Source organism: Ceratotherium simum, chromosome 7, assembly GCF_057802395.1.
Source record: "Ceratotherium simum simum isolate JZ-2026a chromosome 7, ASM5780239v1, whole genome shotgun sequence".
Lineage (NCBI taxonomy): Eukaryota > Metazoa > Chordata > Mammalia > Perissodactyla > Rhinocerotidae > Ceratotherium > Ceratotherium simum.
In genome coordinates, this window is record NC_141906.1 from 14,978,833 (window position 1) to 14,999,905 (window position 21,073).

Below are 21,073 nucleotides of genomic sequence, written 5' to 3' on the forward strand. Positions count from 1 at the left end.
TTATCCAGATGAGTCCTCTAGTTTCTGTAGTTTTGTGAAGGAAATCTGAAGGAAGAGCATGTTCTAGACATCAGGCTATGATTCTCCAGCCAAGAATACATGTCTGCACAGGGGAACCTAGAAGACTCAAAGCTTTCAAGGGCCCGTGACATGAGACCAGTGGTGGGATTGCAGGCAGCAGGCTGGGGTGGGCCAGTGCTCTCTGAGAAGCCGTTGATGCCCAGTGATTGTTGCCACATTCGTTGGGTACAAGAGACTGAGATTTCAGGAATAAAGCCCATCCGAGACTCTCTGGCCAAGAATCTGAATCCCAAACTTGGAGTCCCCACTCCTCCCTGAGGCTTTTCCTGGTTTCCATTCTGAAAGGCCAATTAATCCCAATCTGACCTCAATTCAAGGAGCTTCTTGCAGGGCTACATGCATTTTTTTTCCTTATTTTTATCATGGTGATTTGTGTGTGTGTGTGTGTGTGTGTGAGGAAGATCAGCCCTGAGCTAACATCCATGCCAATCCTCCTCTTTTCGCTGAGGTAGACCAGCCCTGAACTAACATCTATTGCCAATCCTCCTTTTTTTCCCCAAAGCCCCAGTAGATAGTTGTATGTCATAGTTGCACATCCTTCTAATTTCTGTATGTGGGATGCCATCTCAGCATGGCCGGACAAGTGGTGCATTGGTGCGTGCCCAGGATCCGAACCCGGGCCGGTAGTAGCGGAGTGCGCGCACTTAACAGCTAAGCCATGGGGCCGGCTCCTGCACGCATTTTAATAGAGGATGACAACACAGCTCTTTAAAGCCTGACTCTCAGACTTCAATGGTGGGATTTCAGCTACTGTGATCATCTGTGTAGGAGACATGTGGGGTGCAGGGAGTGGGGGCAGGGAGACCTTCCTGTCCCATCCTGAAGACAACCAGGACGAGGCCACCTCCCTGAGCGGTCCCTTCCTGCCCAGGATGACTCACTGACAAGAGCTGTCACGATCTCCTCCATGTTCTCCAGGAAGCTGCTGAGGTGCTGGGTGAAGGGCAAGTGTGGGGAGGTGACCTGGGCGACCACAGCCGCAGCTTCAGCCCGCGTGGCCTCTGAGTGGCTGTCGTCGGTCAGGATATCGGCCAAGCACAGAACGCCATCCACCTGCAGATGGAGAGAGAGCAGATCCCTGGGCATCCTGGGAAAGCACCACTGCTCATGATAGTAATGAGACAGAGACTCAAGTCCCCTACACGGTCCAGCGCTGAGTCCCCCGTGACTCTGGGGGCCTGTCCTTTGGCTCCAGCAGAGATCAGTGACCTCCCATGGGCTTCCTACATAGCAGACATCATGCCACACATCTAAAGGCTAGGCCCTGGTCATCCACCACAGCAAACTGTAGTAGAAAGCAGAGTCACTCAGAAATCTCACATCCGAGCTCTCATGCCAGCTCCCTCTTACTTACACTATGTGACTTGGCATTACTCACTCAGCCTCTTGGAGACTCTGTTTCCTCGTCCACCAACAGGGTGTTGGGGGGGGTGGTGGTTAAAGAGATCAAGCAGGTGATGCTGAATCCGGAAGAGATGCTTGACAAACACTGCCCCCCACCTTCCTCAGGTTAGCAGCAGGCTGAGCTCAACGTCTTTCCTTCCCCATCTTGTGCTCCCCCATCCTCTGCCATAGAAAGAGAGCTGCTTCCCTGGAGGCCTTGCTCTCTCTGCCCAACCAGAGAGGAGCAAACCTGGGCAGGGTGGGACGTGAATGCCAGACAAAGACTTCAGCTTCCCAGTTCTGCCCCGTCAGACCTGCTCTTGGCATAATAATAACTTCTGCTTGTTCAATGTTTAATAGGTGACAGCTACCACTCTAAGAACAGTGCATATGTTCTTATACCGTTTGATCCTTACAATAACCCTCTGAGGTCAGTGTTAAGATTATCCCCATTTACAGATAAAGAAACTGAGACACAGAAAGGCTCATGGACTTGCTCTAGATCACAAACTTTAAAAGCAGTTGGTTTGGGATAAAGGGTCTAGCTTCAAAGCCCGTGGTTTTGAACAGACATTATACTGCCTTCTTAGAAGTGACACCTGAGCTCAGACCTCAGCCTCCATCAGAGGTCAGTAGACGAGACCTGTTTAAAGAAAAGGGGGGCAGTAGCTTGTCAAGGTTGGCCCCACTGAGCTACTGTAGGCCCTCTGGTGCCCCAGGACCCCAGCCTGCATGAGGACCCTGCCATTAAGGGCCAAGGAGGCTTTCCCTATTAGGAGTGGGGGTAGGGATGAGGCAGGGACAGAAGCAGGGGGAGGCGAGGCGAGGAGAAGTGCTGTTCCTGTGCTGCTGCTCCCACACCCGCCGCAGGCCTGAGGCTCCTGTCCTTGCACCCTCATTTCCTGCCACTCAGCGTCAGCGAGTCTCCAGAGGTCTGCGTTTCATTTGACTAATTACCACCACTGAGTCCTGGGCCTCCCTTAAATGGCTCTCGGGAGCTGTAAGGTCCATTAGCTGTGAAAGCCTTTGGCAATCTCAGACTCAAAAGAGACAAATGTGGAAACAGGAGCCTGGGGAACTGTCCACAATAAAACTCACCTGGATGTGCTTAATAAAAGAGAACAAACAGCAGCCAGGCAGCCCCTGGCAGGACTGGATTCATGCCAGGTGTTTGACTGACGGGCCCTGGGAGAGGGGCCTCACTTGGGCCCAGGGAAGGAAGAGGGGCTGCTCTGGGCCTAGAAATAAGAAGCAAACCAACTGCCAACATAAGGAACCTCTTAGGCCTGTCTGGCCTTCATCCCCTTTCCTCCTTTCAGCACCATCCAAGGCTGCAGATAGGGAGCTACAGGGTCTCTAATGGGGGACTGTCTCAATCAGCCCAGTCTCCCTAATCTCATCTTGGATGCAGATTGAGTTGCATCCCCAACCCAGCTGGGAATGCTGGTCAGACCCAAACCAGACCCAAACCCAGTCCCCAACACATGCTTGGAGATGGGCCAATCGGAACACACTAGGGAGGCCAAGGAGTTGATGGTCCCTGAGGGTCTGGTGCCACCCAAGGCCTGAATGCCAGGCCTGCTCCCCAGCCCAGAACACTGCTCAGCAAACCCACTGAGCACATGCTGTGTGCCAGGCCTTGCATGAGAGCAGAGGCGAACCAGTGCTGAGTGTCCCCTGCAGCGGGGGAGGCAACTCATCCACAAACAACCATTATGCAACGGGATTTCCCATGAGGATGCTCCGTGGGGAGACCTCCTGGAAGCCGCCCTGACTTAACGCCCACACCCCAGCTGGGGGAGGAGGCCCTCCTCGGACCTCACGCCACACACGTCCGCTATCATCACAGCATTTATCACAGTGATGGGCCCATTTCTCCAGGTGAGGTCTGTGGACCAACTGCACCAAATTCCCCGAGAATTTCTTCAGAGCACATTTCTGGGTCCCACCCACACCTGTTCGACTGGACTCTCTGGGGAGGCCTGGAACCTGCCTTCTAACAAGGTCTCCAGCTGACTTAACACACCAGCAATTTGGACAAGCACCACTGCGACGTGATTCTCTGCTCCCTTGTCCATCTCCCTGTTCCCCTGGAGGCTCTGCAAGCCTGGGGACCACGGCTTGTCCACTTGTGGTGCTCCAGGCCTGGCACGCAGTAGGCTTTTGGTAAATGAGGACTAAATGCACAGAGGTCAAATTTGACCGCAGACTCGAGGACACAGACGAGAAAAGGTAGAGGAATGACATTGTGACATCGTGAGCAAAGGCAGCCAGAAACATGGGTTCCACAGATTCCTGACCCCAGGAAAGTGGCTCTGACCCCATTCTGGTGTAGAGCTGGTTCCTTCTCTGCCCCTCAGGTTTCCCAGAGAAGATGATCTGTGGTGTCCTGTCTATGCAATTGCCCACTGTCTTGCTTTCCTTCTAATTTGTTTTATATGCTTCAGATCTCTTTTGGTAGCCCTACTAATTATGAAATATATCATCCTTTCAAAATAGAATATATATATATTGCAAATTTATAAGATGTTAAAAAATAATAAAATGAACACCTACCTGTGTATATGTATATGCCTAATACCCAGAAATTCTAATATTAGGAATAAAATAAAACCAGAAAGCCCCCATACACCATTCTTGATCTCATACCTCTGCTGTTCTCTGACAGATGAGCCACTACCCTGAATTCTGTGCTTATTATTCCCTTGTTTTCTTGAGAGATTTATTGTAGGTGTATATTGTTTAGTTTTACAAGGTTTTGAACTTACATAAACGGGATCATACTGTACACAGCAATTTGCTCTTTTCCCCAGTCAGCATTATGTTGGGAAACTCCTTCCTGTTGTTGCATGTGGCTGAGGTCCATTTATTTTCACTGCTGTGTGGTATTTCGTTGTATAAGTCGATCACAATTCATTTATATATTCTCCTGTCGATGGACATTTGAGCTGTTTCCTAGGTTTTGCTATAATATAGAATGCTGCTATAAATATTCTTCTAAATGCCTCTGGTGTGCACATGCCAGTGTCTCTCAGCGTCTCAATCTAGGAGTGGAATTACTAGCTGAGAGGGTCTGCACATCTTTAATTTTACCAATGTTACCAAATTGTTTTGCTAAACAGTTGTAGCAATTTATATTCCCACCAGCAATGTATAAACTCACTTAACTCCATATTCTTGCCAACATTTGGTACTGTCAGATTTTAAATTTTTGCCATTTTGATGGGCATGTAAAATTTTTATTTTAATATACGTCTCCACTTACTATAATGAAGCTAGGAGGCTTTTCGTATGGTTTGATTTGCTTTAATTTGGTTTGATTCTTGCCATTTGGATTTCCTCTTCTGTGAACTGCCTGTTGATGCATTTTGCTCCTTTCTCTATTTGGTGGATTGTTGTGTGAGCCAATTTCCCAGGCCTTTGGCTTTGATGCTGCTAACCTGCCACTTAGCCTTCCGCCATCAGCCCAAGATGATCTCCGTATCTATCAGTTCCAACCGTCCGTATCTATCAGCTCCGTATCCGTCTCAGCAGTTCCAACCCAGCCAGCTCATCAAAGCGGGAGGCCCTGAAGGCCCTCCCTCATCAGGCTCTGGGCTTTCCAGTGCCTGAACCAATTCCAGTAGCGTCAGAACACACACAGGCTCTGGAGTCACACCTACCTGGGTCTCAATCCTGCTTCTGTATCTTACTAGCTGGAGAATTTTTGTACCTATTTTGAGCCTTTGTATACAAAATGGGGATAAAAATACCAACCCCAGAGGATAGGGGAATCATTAACTGGGAGAATGCATGTACAGTGCCTGCCACATGGTGGCGCCATCATTCCACCTCATCCCCATCTGGCGATTGCAGTCAACCCTAGAGCTCCCCTCACTTCTGCTGCCCCAGCTAAGGTCTCTCAATTGGGGTCCGCTCCAAGGCGCCATTCTGCAGGCTCCTCTGGGACTGAGGCCCCATGGAGAACCTCAGCCCTTAGGGTTGGCACCCACAAGTTTGCCGGCCTGTTTGGACATCCTTGGATCATGCAGCCCAGAACTAGAACTTTTAAAAGGTCAGTGACTCCTGTTTTAATTCCTGACCAGGAATAATAAGATGAATAATTACAATCCCTCAGAAAGAAAGAGAAAAAGTAGTACGATCCCTGCATCTCTTTATAGTTCAACAGACACTGACTGAGCACCTACCTGGTGATGGTGCTGAACGAGGCACTGATACAGAGAGGAATCAGGACGAAATAACAGAGAAACACAGACAGACACAGAAAGAAACAAAAATGAGAGAGAGAGAGAGAGAGCATATGCTTGAAAAGGATTTGAGAACTTCACCGGTGCAAAGCCCAGCCTCTCAGTCCTTCTCTTGCTTCGCCTCTGTTGCACCTCCCCCTGCCGAGAATTTCCTCCATCTCGGCCCTCTCTCCTTCCTGGACCTCCATGATACTCTACTTTTTGGGCTCATCTCCTCCGTAGTTAACTGCTTCTTAGCCCCAGGTTTTGCTGTCAGCCCACGTTGTACCACCTCAGTCAATAGAACCCAAACCCCAGGGGCCTCAATGACTCCTATGATGACCCCCAAACCTAGCCTCCAGCCCTGACCTTCTTTTCTGAAATCCACGTCTACATTTCCAACCTGCTACTGGATCTCTTTATGTTTAATTCCCAAACTAATTTGCCTGGATATTCCACGGGCTTCCCAAACCCAGTTCATTTTACAACTGAAGTGGTCCTCTTCCCTGGCTTCCCTCCTCACTGCCCTCTCAGACCCCTCTCAGAAGTGACTTCCTCTGTGAACACGCACCTGCCTCCCCCAGACACAGGGTCTCTGTCCTCTCAGCTGCCACGTCACTCTGGTCTGACCACAGCTGGGGCACTTATGGTGTTGGATTATCCTCATCAGTTTACATGCCTATCCCCGCACTAGATTTGAGCTGCTCAGAGAAGCTCCTTACTGAATCCTCTCTGGTCCCCAGCACCCAGCTGAGGCCTAACATTGTTAACTTGTGAAGTGTGGGCTGAAGGATGAGACAACAGAGGCCCAGGTTGGGGAAGAGATCGCCTAGACCACGAAGCAAGTTAATGCCAGGCTGGGACTTCCATCTTGGTCTCCCCACTCCTCGCCCTGTGCCCACTCTGTGGGCCTTTGGAAAGAGCAGTGAAGGGAGAAGCTGATGAGTTGGCCAGGTCAGTGGGGGCTGCTCCGCTCAGCAACTATGAGAGACCCAGGAGTAGCTCAGCCTGAGGCCAGCTTCCTCAAACACTAGTCCTGTTTCTGGAAAGTCTCCTTCTCCAAACCACCTAGTCCCCATCCCGTCATAGCCTTAATAACGCCAAAAGAACAATCTAATCAAAACATTTTCACATCCCTAAAGAACTGCTGTTGGAAACACTTACAGGTAATTAGCTTTTATGTGGAGTAGGATGGGCCTGGGCCTGATGCCAAGCTCTCCTCATGGGAGGGCACGCAAGTGGTGAAGAGGGTGGTCTGGTCTGGTCATCACCTAGGCAGCAGGATGGATGCACCTGGCGTCTGGACACAGAGGGAGCCTGTCAATGCTGAGATTCTCCCCAAGGAATGAGAGAAGAAGCATGGAACCCATGCAGTTGAGAAACCCCAAATATACAGTAAACATCACACCAGATTCCTGAGCAATGTTCTCCTACTGATTATTGGCTTTTATGTGAATATCTAAGGGACAGGACTTGTGTACAAGGCCCATCACCCATCACCGGTGCTGGTCTGCTGTTTTCCAGCTCCTTTTTGCGTGTTTAGTTTTTAGGGAAAGGACGAGGAATTGGTTGCTGGGTTGTCTCAGTTAAACAGAATCTTGCGAATGCTTCAGGGGAGGGAGCATGACCTGAAGACCCCCAAATTTCCTCCTTTATCTTTCTGTCCACTCAGACACCTAAAGTCTACAGAAAAAAAAAAAGAGCAGTTGGAATCCTGCTTATGGGTCCAAACAGAGTGGATCTGTTGGCCCAGGGTACAGCGAGAGGGAAAATTCAGTCATAGAGAGGGAAGCAACGGTCATGCCCAAGAAAGCATGTGCAGGCCAAGGGACAGGGGTAGTAAATGAACCCCAGGGCCAGAAGCAGGATCTGAATGTGGGATGTAAACCAGATCAGGGCAAGGTCAGGACAAAGTCTGTGACCAATGCAAGGGGTTAAAGGCTCACTTTATAAAATGAGGCACTTGTTTTAAGGATTAGTGGCAGAGCTGATGCTCAACAGAAAGTACAACAGGCCTTCAGGAGGATAATATTATCCTCCTCCCAAACTCACAGATCCCAGATCCCACTCAATCTCCTTTGCTATTTCAACCAAGAATCTTTGATTAACAGCTAAGTGCCAAAATAGATAAATACCAGGATTAATATGTAATAGAGAATGGAACAATGGATAAAGGGGATTATATAACCAGCTTGGCAGGCAAGCCAATGAGGTAGAGGTGAGTTATTGAGGTAGAGAGAAATCAAGGAGTGAATTACTTAAAGATATAAATAGAAAATAATTTTCCTGTTAAGAAGATGATTTTCCTTAAAGCAGATTGTCCAACAGATGCTCTGAAGGCATTTAAGGTGGGAGGAGCGGAGTTTGGGAGAAGAGATCAAAAGGTCACTTGGAACAAGTTCATTTCCCCTTGGGTTAGGGTTACTAAGCATGCACTGATGTGAAAATACCAAGTTTTCAGCAAAGCACTACTGGGCACAGCTGGGATCTGAAATGTACCCAAAGTGCTTCTAGATTAGTGGCTCTTAGCCTGGTTCTCATATGATTAGAATCATCTGGGAAAGTTTTAAAATACTAATGCCTGGGCTTCCCCACCAGAAATTCTGATTTAATGGGTCTGGATGGAGTCTTGGCATCAACATTGTTAAAGACTCCTCAAGTAGTTCTGATGGAGATCCTGGGTTGAGCACACTGCTCTAGAGGTACCTGTGGTACAGTGGAGTTCACACTCCTAGGAGTGAGAAAAGCCTGGGTCCACAACTCAGCTGTGCTACCTGCTGAGCTGGTGAAGCGAGCAAGCTACTCACCTTCTCTCAGCCTTAATTTCCTCATCCTTAAAGTGAGAATGATGTCACACTTAATAATTAAATAGTGAATGAAATATTGAAAGCCCTTCTCCTGAAATCAGTAACAGGACAGAGATATCTATTATCAGCACTCCTGTTTAACATTTTACCGGGGCCCTAGCCAATGCAATGAAACAAGAAAAAGAAATAAAAAGACATAATGATTTGAAAAAAAGGAAGCAAAATTGCCATAATTTACAGATCATATGATTGTGTACATCTGTACACAATCCAAATCTGTATAAAATCCAAAAAAATCTACACACCATTAAAATTAATAAGTGCATTTAGCAAGGTCATTAGATATAACATTCAAAATTGTATTTTCTATGTATTAGCAATGAACAATTAGAAAACAAAAATTTCAAAATAGCACATTAGTATAAAAACATACCAAGTATGGAAGCCAGACTTTTAGTAATTAACACGATACAGTCTATAGAGAAGTCGAAATGCAATGACATACACCTGAAATTTACATAATGTTGTAAACCAGTTACCTCAACAAAACTTTTTTTAATTAAGAAAATATATACTTAGGGCCGGCCACGTGGCTTAGTGGTTAAGTGCGTGCGCTCCGCTGCTGGCGGCCCGGGTTTGGATCCCGGGCGCGCACTGATGCACTGCTTCTCCAGCCATGCTGAGGCCGCGTCCCACATACAGCAACTAGAGGGATGTGCAGCTATGACATACAGCTATCTACTGGGGCTTTGGGGAAAAACATAAATAAAAATAAAAAATAATAAAAAAGAAAGGAAAGAAAATATATACTTAGAAATAAGTTTAAAAAGATGTGCAAGATGTCGACACTGAACATTCAAAATATTGCTGAGAGAAATTAAAGACAATCTATATACATAGAGAGGTATACTACATTTATTGATTGGAGCACCCTACATTGTTTAAGAAGTCAATTATCCCAAAATTTATTTATAAATTTAAAGAAATCTCAATCGAAATCTCAGCAGGTGTTTTTGTGGAAATTAACAGGCTGATTCTAAAATATATATAAAAATGCAAAGAACTTAGAATTACCAAGATAATCTTAAAGAAGAACAAAGTTGGAGGATTTATCCTAACAAATATCAAAATTTTATTATAGACTACAGGGACTCAGACAGTGCCATATTGGCACAAGGATGGACAAAAAGACTAACTGAACAGAAAAAAAGTCAAGAAACGGACTCATACGTATGTCATCATCTTATAACAAAGGCACCACTATAATTCAGTGGTGAAAAGATGGTGTTTTTGATAAACAGTGCTAGCTCAGTTGAATATCATATTGAAAATACTGAACCTTGAACACCATTAAAAACAATTAATTTGAAATAGATCATACACCTAAATGTGAAAGGTAAAACAATAAACCTCCTAGAAAAAAATATAGGAGACTCTCTTCATGATTTGGGGGAAAACAAACATTTCTTAAATGGACACAAAAAGTATTAATTACAAAAGAAAAGCTCAACAAATTGGACTTCATCAAAGTTAAGAATCTCTGTTCATCAGAAGACACCATTAAGAGAATGAAAAAGGAAACCACAGGCTGAGAGTATATATTCTCAATACACGTAACTGACAAAGGATTCGTATGCAGAATATATTTTTAAAGTTTAGAATTCAATAAGAAAAAGACAACTCAATTTTTTAAAATGGGCCAAAGTATCAGACAGACATTTCACAAAATGAAGATAACCAAATGGTCAATAAGGATATGGAAAAATGCTCAAAATCATTATTCATTGGGAAAATGAAGATTAAAACCATCATGAGAGATCACTCTGCGCCCGAGCAGGTCACAGTCAGGGCACTGCCTGTCTGGCTATCACAAGGCTGCAAACTACTGATTTGTACTTTTGAAGCAGCTCAAAGGAGAACAAGACACTCCTTTGGAAACTGCATGTGTTCATTATCTGCGTGTGTGTCTTTCCGTTTCCCCTCCCTCTCTCGTCCTTGTCTAAGTCTCTTCCTCTTACTACTCATCACTCTTCCCTGTCCCTGTCTCTGTCTCTGCGTGTGAGCAGCAGACCCATCACTTGTTGTCAGGGACCAGTGGACGCTGGTTCCAGCTCTGTGCTTTGGGGGCTGGCCTGCTGTCAATGCCGTGCCGTCAGTGCCAGGTTGTTCCGATGAAGTGGGTCCTCCCTAGTCAGACTCAGCCCCCAAACTTGCACCTTCTATCGTCCTCTCAGTCTCCTCACTGTCTCCCTTCCCTGCCCCAGAAATTTCCCTTCCCTTGCTCCCCTCCAAACTAGCACTTGCCCCACTCCGGAAGGCAAAGGGTGATGACAATAGGCCCCACTTCTGCCCCTTGTCCAGTGCCCTGAGTAATCCCGGCTTCCCTGCAGCACAGCGTCCCTTTCTCCCAGCAGGAGCATCATCCTTATATCTGACTTCTTATTCATTTCCGCTTTTCACCAGGTTGCTGGGGGTGCAGCCAGGAAATGCACCTTGACCAACAGATTACCTTGCTGAGCTCACTGCTCCTCACCCCACCACACACACACACACACACACACATACACACACAGACAAACACACACACATGCACACACGGGCCTCTGTCTATGAACTCACGGGGAGAGAGAGGTGGCCAGCTCTCTTCTGACAACTCCTAGAGGAACAGCACCCACTCAACACACACCCAATCCCAGAGAAGAGGCAGCAGAAATTGCAGCCCAGCCAGCTCAACACCTTCTAGCTTCTGTTCATCACGTCTGTCTTACAAAATTACTTCATGTGGCCCAGAGACCAGCAGAATAGACGCCTCCCTCCGCCTAATGGGAAAACCGAGGCTCATAGGAAGTAGGAAACTTCCTGTGGTTCCTCAGCTAACCCGTGGCAAAGGAAGGGCTGGCCCCAGGTTCTCTCCAATAACCCCCAACCTGGGGACAAGGTCTGTTTGGGGTCCCAAGAACTTGGGCTCAGGGACATAGGAGTGAGAGGGAGGGGGTAGCTGGAACAAGATACCAGGGCTAGATGATACAAAAGGGGGCTCAGGGCAAATCCCAGATGAAGATTTGTAGTCATTCTGTCCTTGCTGAGGGACAGTGTCTTCACTCCTCTGCTGCCCCCCGACACAGGGCCTGAAACTGCTCCCAGAGCCCTGCAAGGCTGTGTGGGAGTGAAGTCAGGCCTGCATCCCGGCCTCGGCCCTGCTGCCAACAGTGGGAATGTGGACGTGCCCCTGCACTCTAAGCCTGAGGAGACCAGGGCTTGGAGGGGAGAAAGGAACACACAGTAAGTGAGCGGTGAAGCTAGGCATGGACCCCAGACCTGTGTACCAAAGGGGCAATGCGCTGGAGGCAGCATGCTCGGAGGGCACCTTCACTGCCAGGTTGAGGGGTCTGGATTTTGTCCAGTGAGAACTGGGAGCTTAGGAAGCGTTCTGCTCCAGGAAGACACAGGACACACTCGCTGGGGAAGCTTGGAAGCTGGAGACATGTTAGATGTATCCACATCTTCCTCATGGAGGAGGCCGGCTCAGTAAGAAGAAGCCCCTGTCGCCTTGAATCTGCAAGCCCCCACCCGCTATGCACACACACACATACATGCAACACACAGGACACACTGGCTCTGACCACCGGTTGTGGGCCCAGAGCCCACCAGCCTATCCAGCTCCAGGAGAAGACGGCCCCAGGCAGCGTGGCAGGGCTGCCACTGCCGCTCTGGTCCACCAGGGGCCGCTGTTGCACAGCGCATGGGGACCCGGTGAGGCCCTGCCGTGCGCAGCTTCCAGGCGCCGATGCCCTGAGCACTCAGGCTGCCCCCTGGCCAAATGCCTGCTCCAAACTCAGGCTGGACTTTGCGCGTGGTGTGCAGCCCTGCAGCCAGCTAGCCCTTCCTTCAGCCTGGGCAATACTGGCCCGTAATCTCAGCGCCAGTCCTCGCGGGGAGAGGGGGGAAGGCGGGGCAGTGTGCCTAATTTTGTTCTGCCTCTTCACACCCTGGCCTCTTCAAGTCCCCCAACCCCCCAACCTCTACCTCAAGGTGGATGGATGAGGTTGGGAGACTTGGCAGTGGGGAAGGGAATGAGCCATACTCCCTCTAGACAGCTCCCTTGCAGGGCTGGGCAGGATGACAGTGGCAGTGCACAGCACAGACAGCTGACCTGGCACCCTGGGGTTCTCTGCACAGTCCTAGCCCACATTTCTGGCGGTTGAAGGCCTAGCTGATAAGCCTAGGTGGATTGAGCCCCAAAGAGGAGTGGGGAGCCAACTAGAATCTCCGTTCAGAGGCATTCTCTCTCTCCCCTCTCTCTAGGAGCTACTCCTACATAAAGAACGGGCTGCAAGTCAAATTAAGCAAAGATTTCTTGTGTGGCATCCACGGTCCCTCTCTCCCCACCCAGCCTCACATATGAGAACTGACTCAATCAAGATAAAGTAGCTGCCTCGCCCTGGCGTCTGCATGCTACACTGCCTCTTTCAGCGAATGGGGTGGGGTGGGGAGGGGATTGTAGCAAACTGAACCTATGGCTGAGAGCAAAAGAATGGGGTTCTCAGCCCAGGTTCTGCCTCTCCCAGTGTCTCTATGCCTTCTAGCCTCAACTTCCCTTCTGTAAAATGGGCGTGACCATCTCTCCCTGCCTTCCTTGCAAAATGATTGTGAGAATCAAATAAGCAAAAGGATAAGAAAAACTGGTTAACTGTTTTTTGCAAATATTACCTATTTCTAACCTTCTGCAACCCTACAGGCAGCAAGAGGTGGAGAGAAATTTCTGTAAAACAGCAGCTAGAGCACCAACCTCCCCCCAACTGCCCCCCTGCACCCCACTCCCTCCTGCTCAGGGTCTCTGGGGTTTCAGTCCAGGCCTCCCTGTCCCCAGCCCACCCTTCAGATGTCAGGGCATCTCAATCCCAAAAAATTGCCCCAGGAAACGGGGGTGGGGGTGAGGGAGCTGCAGGGAGACGGGCAGCAGTTTCCCATCCCGCGCCACTGATGATTTTCTTCTTGGACTTGAAATTGAGCCCTCATCCCCTCCCCACTGCTCTTTTTTAATTTCTCCATCGATTTTCATTAAACTCTCCCTTTGGCTCCAGCACAGAGTGAACTCCTTATTGGAAAATATAAAACAAGGTGGGGGTGGTAATAAAAGGAAGCTCTTTTGAAAGCGAGATTGTCTCTGGTCTCAAGACTGGAAGAGGTGATTACTAGAACTGTCTTGGAGGTTGTCTGAGCAATGGGCTTTGAACCCCCCCCCCACCCCTCATGGCCCTAGATCTGTAAGTTCCTGCCCCTCAGATCCCCAGCCCCTCACCTGGGCCACAGTCCCTAGTCCAGCTCTAGTCCCCAGCCCCCTCGAACCCCATCCTGGCTCCTGGCCCTGTCCAACCCCAGCCTCTGCACCAACAGTGCCCCGACCATCCCTTTAGCCACTTGGAACACCCAGAACTCTGCCAGGACTATTGCAAAATCCCCAGGAGTCAGCCTTTTTGGGGTATGCAGGGCTTTCCCCAGATCAGCCTGAAAAGGTGGAGACAGATGGGCAAGGAGGAGGGAAGGGAAGCAGACACAGCCCGAGTGCTTCCTCCACACAGGCTCCAGGCTGCGAGCCCCACCCACACTGTTGCACTGCGTCATCATGGCTGCCCCACGAAGGAGGTGTCGTCCCCATTTTATAAAGAGGAAGCCAAGATTCAGAGAGAAGTGACTTGCTCCCTGGCCCCCTGTCAGCCTCCTCCAACCCTGCAGTCCTCCCCCTTGGAGAAGCCTGACCACCTTCCCAGCTCTAGTCCTCCAGGAAGGCTTCCCTGACCAGTGCAGGCAGGCCGGGTCACCTGGGCACCCAGGCTAAACTGGGTGCATCTGCTGTCATCGGCTGTGTGCTCTGGGGCCCTCACTCCCTCCTGAGTCCTCATTTTCTTCCTCTAGTCTTTTCCAAGGTGGGGTCCAGAGGACACCACCTCCCCTTCTGGGATCCCTAAATTCACTGAACACGGAGCTCCTAAAAGACTGATAGCCCACCACCGACTGGCCAGCTGCGGAGTCCCTCTGCCTCTGCTGAGGCCACTCTCCCCTGGCCTGCCTGGGAGCTCCTCCTTGGCCCTCTGGGTCCAGCCTCACTGTCTCCTTGGCGCTGCCTTCACCAGCACCCCAGGCAGAGGTGGTGCCGCCAGCCTGTGCCTCTGATCGCTGTGGGACAGCCCTTCCACTGTCTGTACTGCTGGGCCTCTCCCCCATCGGCCATCCGGGGAGCCGGGGAACACAGCTGCTTGTCTCTCTTTCCCAGAGCCCAGCACAGGGACTGGGGCATGAGGGGTGATTGTCTGCCGAGGACACAGGGAGGGTAGGACAGACTTCCTGAAACTTGCTGACGCAGGGGTAGCACAGTGATGGGGTGGCCACAGCCAGGAAGAACGAGACCTCTGGAAAGAAAGAATGGAGCCTTGACAGACCCTTCCGATACCTCTGGGGAGGACTTTGCTGTCTTTTGACGTCTCCGGCCCTGCTCGGGGAGTGTCCATGTCTGCCCTCTGCCCAGACCAACAGCCAGAGCCTGGCTCCCAGAGCCATTCTCGCAGTTCCCACACCAGAAGGGCCAGCTCTTCCCAAGGCAGCACCGCATAAAGAGCATGAGCTTTGGAACCAGCCAGACTTGGGTTTGGATCCAAGCTGAGGGAACACAGCCTCTGAGTCTCATTGTCCTTATCTGTAAAATGGAAAGGTTGTGAGGACTCAAGCTCCAGCCCCACCCAGCTTCTCCACACCGTGCACGGGGCGGCATCTGCGACCATGCTGGCCCCTCCTGCTGGCATGCCTGCCTCCCTTCCCCACCAGACGGTAATCTTCCTGAGGCCGTTGATTTCCAAGCCCCAAGGATGAGCCTTGCACCTGCAGCAATCATATGGCTACCATTTCTTCGGTGACTGATGTGTGCCAGGCACCATGTGACTGTACATCTGTTCTTCTCTGACAGTCCTGGGAGGCAGATTTCATCATGCCCATCTGACTGATGAAGAAGCCACACCTCTGAAGTTAAGTAACTTCCCAAGGGAAACACGTCCAAGTTCATAGGTGGAGAAGTCTGGGTTCCAACCCAGGGGACCTGACTGCTAGAGGCCGTGGTTTCCCCATTGCACCAGGCTGCTTCACAACTAACGTGTGATGGAAGGATGAAGTGGGGCTGTGATTAGACGGCGATGGACTGAGTGAGTGAGTGAGCAAGTGAATGAGTGAGTTCAAGTAACTGACGGACTGGATGACAGAGAAGCGAAAAAGCAGGTGATGAAGTGACTTCCTGTGAGTGAACGAATGAACCCTTGACTGAATCTACAACCACAAACTCGCCAAAGTGGACAGAGCTTGGCACCACGCAGCACGGTGGGGACGGATGGGGGTGTCTGGTGACCCGACTAGACCCACAGCTCTGCCGCCTGGGTCTGTGCGTGATTTAATGAATCTCCTCAAGACTGGAGGGGAGTGAGTGGAGCCACACGACAGAGACGAATTTCACCAAATCCAGCACATTTCCCACTGCCAATTAATTAAGCGAGCCTCAGCGAGGAGGCCAGGCCAGTAAATTAGGGGAAGGCTGGGACTCTGACATTATCCAATTAGGGCACGAACTGTGCCTGGTGAGTGGGTGGCCAGCGAGAGCCCCTGGGCACCATGCTTCCCCACCCCTCCTTCATCCTGCCTGTCACGGCTTCACGTTGCGGCTTCTATGGTCTGGCCTGTTCCTGGACTTCTCCACCTTCCACCCTGAACACTGACAACAGCCCATCTCACTGGAGCCTCCGAGGCCCATGCTCAGCAGCCCGATCACAGAGGGTGACAGGTGTGGGCCAAGCCCTTCCTGGGCGTCTCTAGAACTTCTCACAACTTTGGAAGCAGCATGATGGGGAGGAAAAGAGTGTGGACGCTGGCCTCACAAATCGGATTTGAGTCCTGGGTTCGCATAATGGTTCACAGCCCAGGCTGGCTCTGGCTCAGCAGAGCTGGTATGAATTTATTGGGAGGCCATTTATTAGCTGTGTGCTCTTGAGCAAGTTGCTTCATTTCGCTGAGTCTCCTTTCCTTCTATAAACAATGAGGATAATAACAGCACCAATGGATTAACGATGAAATGACACAATGAAAGGAGGGGCTTAGCAGAGTGCTTGCCCAAAGCAAGTATTCGATATGTGGCAGTGATTGTCCTTTTTGTCATTGTCATGATGTCCTATTACCTGATAGAACAGGGTCCATGAATATTTTCTGCAGAGGGCCAAACGGTAAATATTTTTTACTTTGTGGGCTGTATGGTCTCTTGCAACTATCAATTCTGCTATTGTAGCACAAAAGCAGACATAGACAACAATACCTAAGCAATGAGAACGGCAGCATTCCAATAAAACTTTATGGATCAGCAATTTGAATTTCACATAATTTTAATGTGACACAAAATGTTATTCTTCTTATTATTTTTTTTCAACCATTTAAAAATGCAAAAACATTCTTAGCTGTGGGCCATATGTACCAAAACAGGCAACAGGCTGACATCCCCCCTGCTCTAGAAGGCAAGCTCCGTGAGGACAGGGGTTGTCTGTTCTGTTCACTGCTGTACTCCCAGCCCCTAAAACAGTGCCGGGCAAACAGCAGAGAGTCAATAAACATTTGCTGAATGAGTGAATTACAGGCTGTGTGATTCTGTGCAACAAGTCATTTCACCTCTCTAGGCCTTGGTTTCTTCATCTGTACAATGGGGATGCTTGTGCGCTAGAGGCCTCGAGCGTGCAAGCATCCAGTGAAATTAAAATGCATGTGGGGCCACTTTGCAAGCTCCACAGCTGCTGTACAATGAAGTTGCTGTTTCTGACCCCCCGGGGGCTCTTCCCTTCTCCCTCCTACTCAGCGTCTGGCACAGAGCGGGTGTTTCAGGAGTCTGTGTCTGGAAAGTATCTGACCTGGAGGAGGGGAATGCCCATATAGGCCACCTTCTCCTGTGCTGGTTGGGAGTGGGGGATTAGGACACTGGCCAGGAGCAGCATGGTGGTCGGGGTTTAGCTGCGGGGACTTTTTTGGGGCTCTGACAGTATCTATGAAACCAGCGAGGCAGTGAGGTTGACTGGGCATTAGACTCAGACAGATGGGGTCAAAATCCTGGGTCCAAAACCTACTCTGTGATTTTAGGCAAGTCATTTAAAGTGGCTGAGCCTCAGTTTGCCTGTCTTTAGGAAAGAGATATGAATAGTGCTCAGCTCACAAGGTTCTGGGGGTTAAGGAAGGGACGTGTGGAAGGGGCTAGCTCAGCACTGGGCACTTAGTAAGCCCTCAGATGCTGAGCGCTCCCCTGGTCCTCTTGCTGGCAGGGCAGCCAGCCCACCCCGCCTGGGAAAGACGCATTCTCGCCTTCTGGCTTTGGAGCAGCATCAGGAAGGTGGAAGGAAAAATGCCTCCCACCTTCCCAGCCGCACAGGTTTTCAGCTCTAAACAAAAAAGCCTGCTGTTTTTCTTCCCTGGATTGAAAATTTCCTGCTGCTCTGCAAACTCTCAACAGCCAAGAAATGCACTGCTCTTGGAGGATTGGGGATTCCGGTCCCTGCTATTTTCTCCTCCCATTTTTCCCACCAACCAGCATGAAAGAAGATGAGAAACAAATCCCATCTGGCCATTTGTCCTCTGTCCAAGGAAGAAGATTTTATGGGAAAAGAGAGGATTATTCAGCACAGGGAGCTGGAGGTGCTCAAAGCATTTGCTTCATGAAATCTCGCCAGCGCCCCCTCCTCCATTTTGCCAGCTAAGCGAGCACACACATACAAAGGCTTCTGACCCTGTAGGAGGGGGCTCTCTGCCCTAAGGGCTGGCACTAGCTCCTCCACCACGTTGCTGTGTGACCTCAGGTAAATTACTTCCCCATCCTGAGCCACAGCCTTCTCATCTATAAAATGAGCAGATTCCCCATCCACTCTCCCTCCTCAGCTAAGAGCATCTCTGAGCCCGTGATCCTGTGACCCTGCCTCTCAATAGATTTGTAAAGAGGGAGAGCAGAAAGTAAGATGACCATCTGGAGTCAGTCGTCCAGACCAAAGTCAAGAAGCTGGGTGTAGGGCGTGGGTTATCTGGGTGGCTGGGGACACGGATGCAGAGGAAAGGGAGCAGTTTGCTTGCCCCATCCCCATTTAGACCAGTCACAGGAACAGACTCCAGTTACCTTCCCCCAACCCTGCAAGCACCACAGTTGTCACCAGCACATACCAGGCCTTTCTACCTTTCTTCCGTAAAAAGTTTCAGCATCTTTCCTTGAAACTTGGTTGAGCCATCCCTAAATGTCAGCCCTAGCCTCCCCACCCCTCCTGGCTAGAGTCCCTGAGGGCCCATCTACAGGCTCAGACCCACTCAGGTCCAGGCAGGGGAGCAGCTGCAGCCCTACAACCCGGGACGAGTGGGGGGCGGGGGCTGGAACTAGTTAGGTTGTGCTAGGTTGGCCTGGAACTGAGGCCCCTGGACCTGTCAGATCACCACCTTCCCTCTGTGCCCACCCTGTGCCATGTTGACCCAGCACACACTTGGCCTTAGGCTTCAGTTTCCCTTACCCAATCCCTCTAGTCCCAGTGGAGCCCCCCTGCTTGCCCAGGCATCCAAAGCCCACCCTGCTCTTGCCCATTCTGTCCCCTGAGGAGCTGGATCCTCTTCCTTCTGCTGGGGTCCTGCCATGAGTAAAGCACCACCACCCTGAACCTCGACACCACTCTCCACCTGACTTGCCTGCCTCCTGCTGTTTCCCACCCACTGGACTCTGTTGGCCACGCCACCCAGGAGGTGTCGAGCACCCCTTTGGACCCTGCCTTTCCTGGCCGAACTCCTCAGTCCCTGTCCCCTTCACGTCTTCATCAACTCTCACAGTCAAGATCCCAGCAGCCCCATCTGAATGATGCCTGGGAAAAGGAGGGACCCAGGAGACTTGCTCCATGAAGAGGTGCAGATGGCCACCAGGAGGTCTGTCCACACCACCATCCACCTGGCTCAGAGACCTCAGGCCCCACCCAGCCAGCCGGCTGCACTCTTACCTTCTCCAGCTGGTGGACACCCTCTTCCACGCAGCAGATGGAGGCCAGCGTGCGCAGAGCCTGGGGGTACAAGCACCGGAAGCTGTCCTGCCGGCAGACCTTGAAGAGCGCCACCACCCCACCCTCCTGCCAAGAAAAAGAAAGTGTCACAGGACTTCACTGTGTGACCTTTCCTGGGCCTGACTCAAGAGTAATTGACATCCCTCACTCAGCAGGCATGCTTTTGGGTCTGTAGGGCGATAGAATATGCCACTCCAATATACACCACGTCAAGGTACGCCACTTTGACGTAAAGAGTATTTTGAACTGAAGGCAGCTGAGAAGGAGCAGATACAAGAAAAGACTTCCTCCACCTAAAATTTGCCTAAAAGCATGATGTAACTTTACAAAGATGTCTCCCCTCCCTTCTCTACTAGAAAGGACAAAAGTTAATCACTGGAGACAACTTTAAACCCTCATCAGCCTAGAGACAGCACCAGAGGCATCTACATAACAAACTTTGCTAACCAGACTTTATCTACTATTAGTTTCCCATATATTTGCCTTCCCACAATTTTCTACCCCTAGAGACTCAAGCTTCTTTTCCTTTGTCTTGTTACTTCTGTAAAAATATGTGGTTCCTTTGCTAAGATGCTATATAAGCCCAAGTTCTAACCAGTCCTTTGAGTTACTCATCCCTGAGTGCTCCTGTGTGTAAGTGCAGTGCACGTGCTAATAAACTTATCGGTTTTTCTCTTGTTAATCTGTCTTTTGTCAGCCCAGTTTACGGGGCACCAGCTAGAGAACGCAGGAAGGTAGTAGAAAATAAAGATTTTTTGCTCCCCTACGGTCCCTACACACACACTCCCATGCTCACATGCATGCTGCAGTGAAATGCTAGCTCCAGAAATAATGTCACCCTTGATAGTCCAAACTGGAGGTGGGACTCCCCAAATGCTGCTGGGGCTGTCGTGCCAGGGGCCGGGGCAGGCATATTTGCTAAGGCCAGGCCATCCAACACCGCTCCCAGACACCTGGCAACTCCCTCGCAGGAGCCTGCCACGGAGCAAGCCTGGAGGCATCTGAAAGGCCTAGAAACATGTCTGAGGCAGGTGAAGGGAACTGAAGCCTAGATGGCCAGTGCTGGTTCTCGCCGTGCCAGCAACTACCCATTACTTCTCAGAGCCTCCCAACCCCCATGGCAGGCACACAAAAAAGGAGTTTTATTCATATCAATACTACAACTTATTCCCATTTTGTGATGGAAAAAAACTGGTCTAGATGGGTGAAATAATTCACCCCAAATACACATCCTCCTTGTTTTCACTCTTTCACTCCAGTTTATCAAAAAAAAAAAAAAAAAAAAAAAAAACCTTCAGGACCAATCAGCCCAACTCTCGAGGGTGAGTGTGTACTTTTCCTTTTGTGAGAGCTGTTCATGGAAACCCTTTTAAATTGAAGAGACTTCCCAGGAGAAGTCTGGGAGGACTTCCTGGAAGAATCTGGGAGTGAGGCACTCATCCTAACTGGTCATATTTATTCTATAACAATCACTGAGGCCACC

At 50.0% G+C, this 21,073-nt stretch overlaps 1 protein-coding gene across 1 annotated transcript in view; it reads right to left on the reverse strand.

Annotated features, from left to right (window-relative positions):
* Positions 1-21,073, reverse strand: part of INSC (INSC spindle orientation adaptor protein) — a 127,944-nt gene that overhangs the window by 23,576 nt on the left and 83,295 nt on the right. Inside the window, exons 7-8 of the mRNA XM_004418470.3 lie at positions 19,531-19,656; positions 963-1,134 (exon numbers count right to left, since the gene is read on the reverse strand). Of these exons, the coding sequence (XP_004418527.2) occupies positions 963-1,134; positions 19,531-19,656 (298 nt within the window). The remainder of the gene's footprint in view (positions 1-962; positions 1,135-19,530; positions 19,657-21,073) is intronic.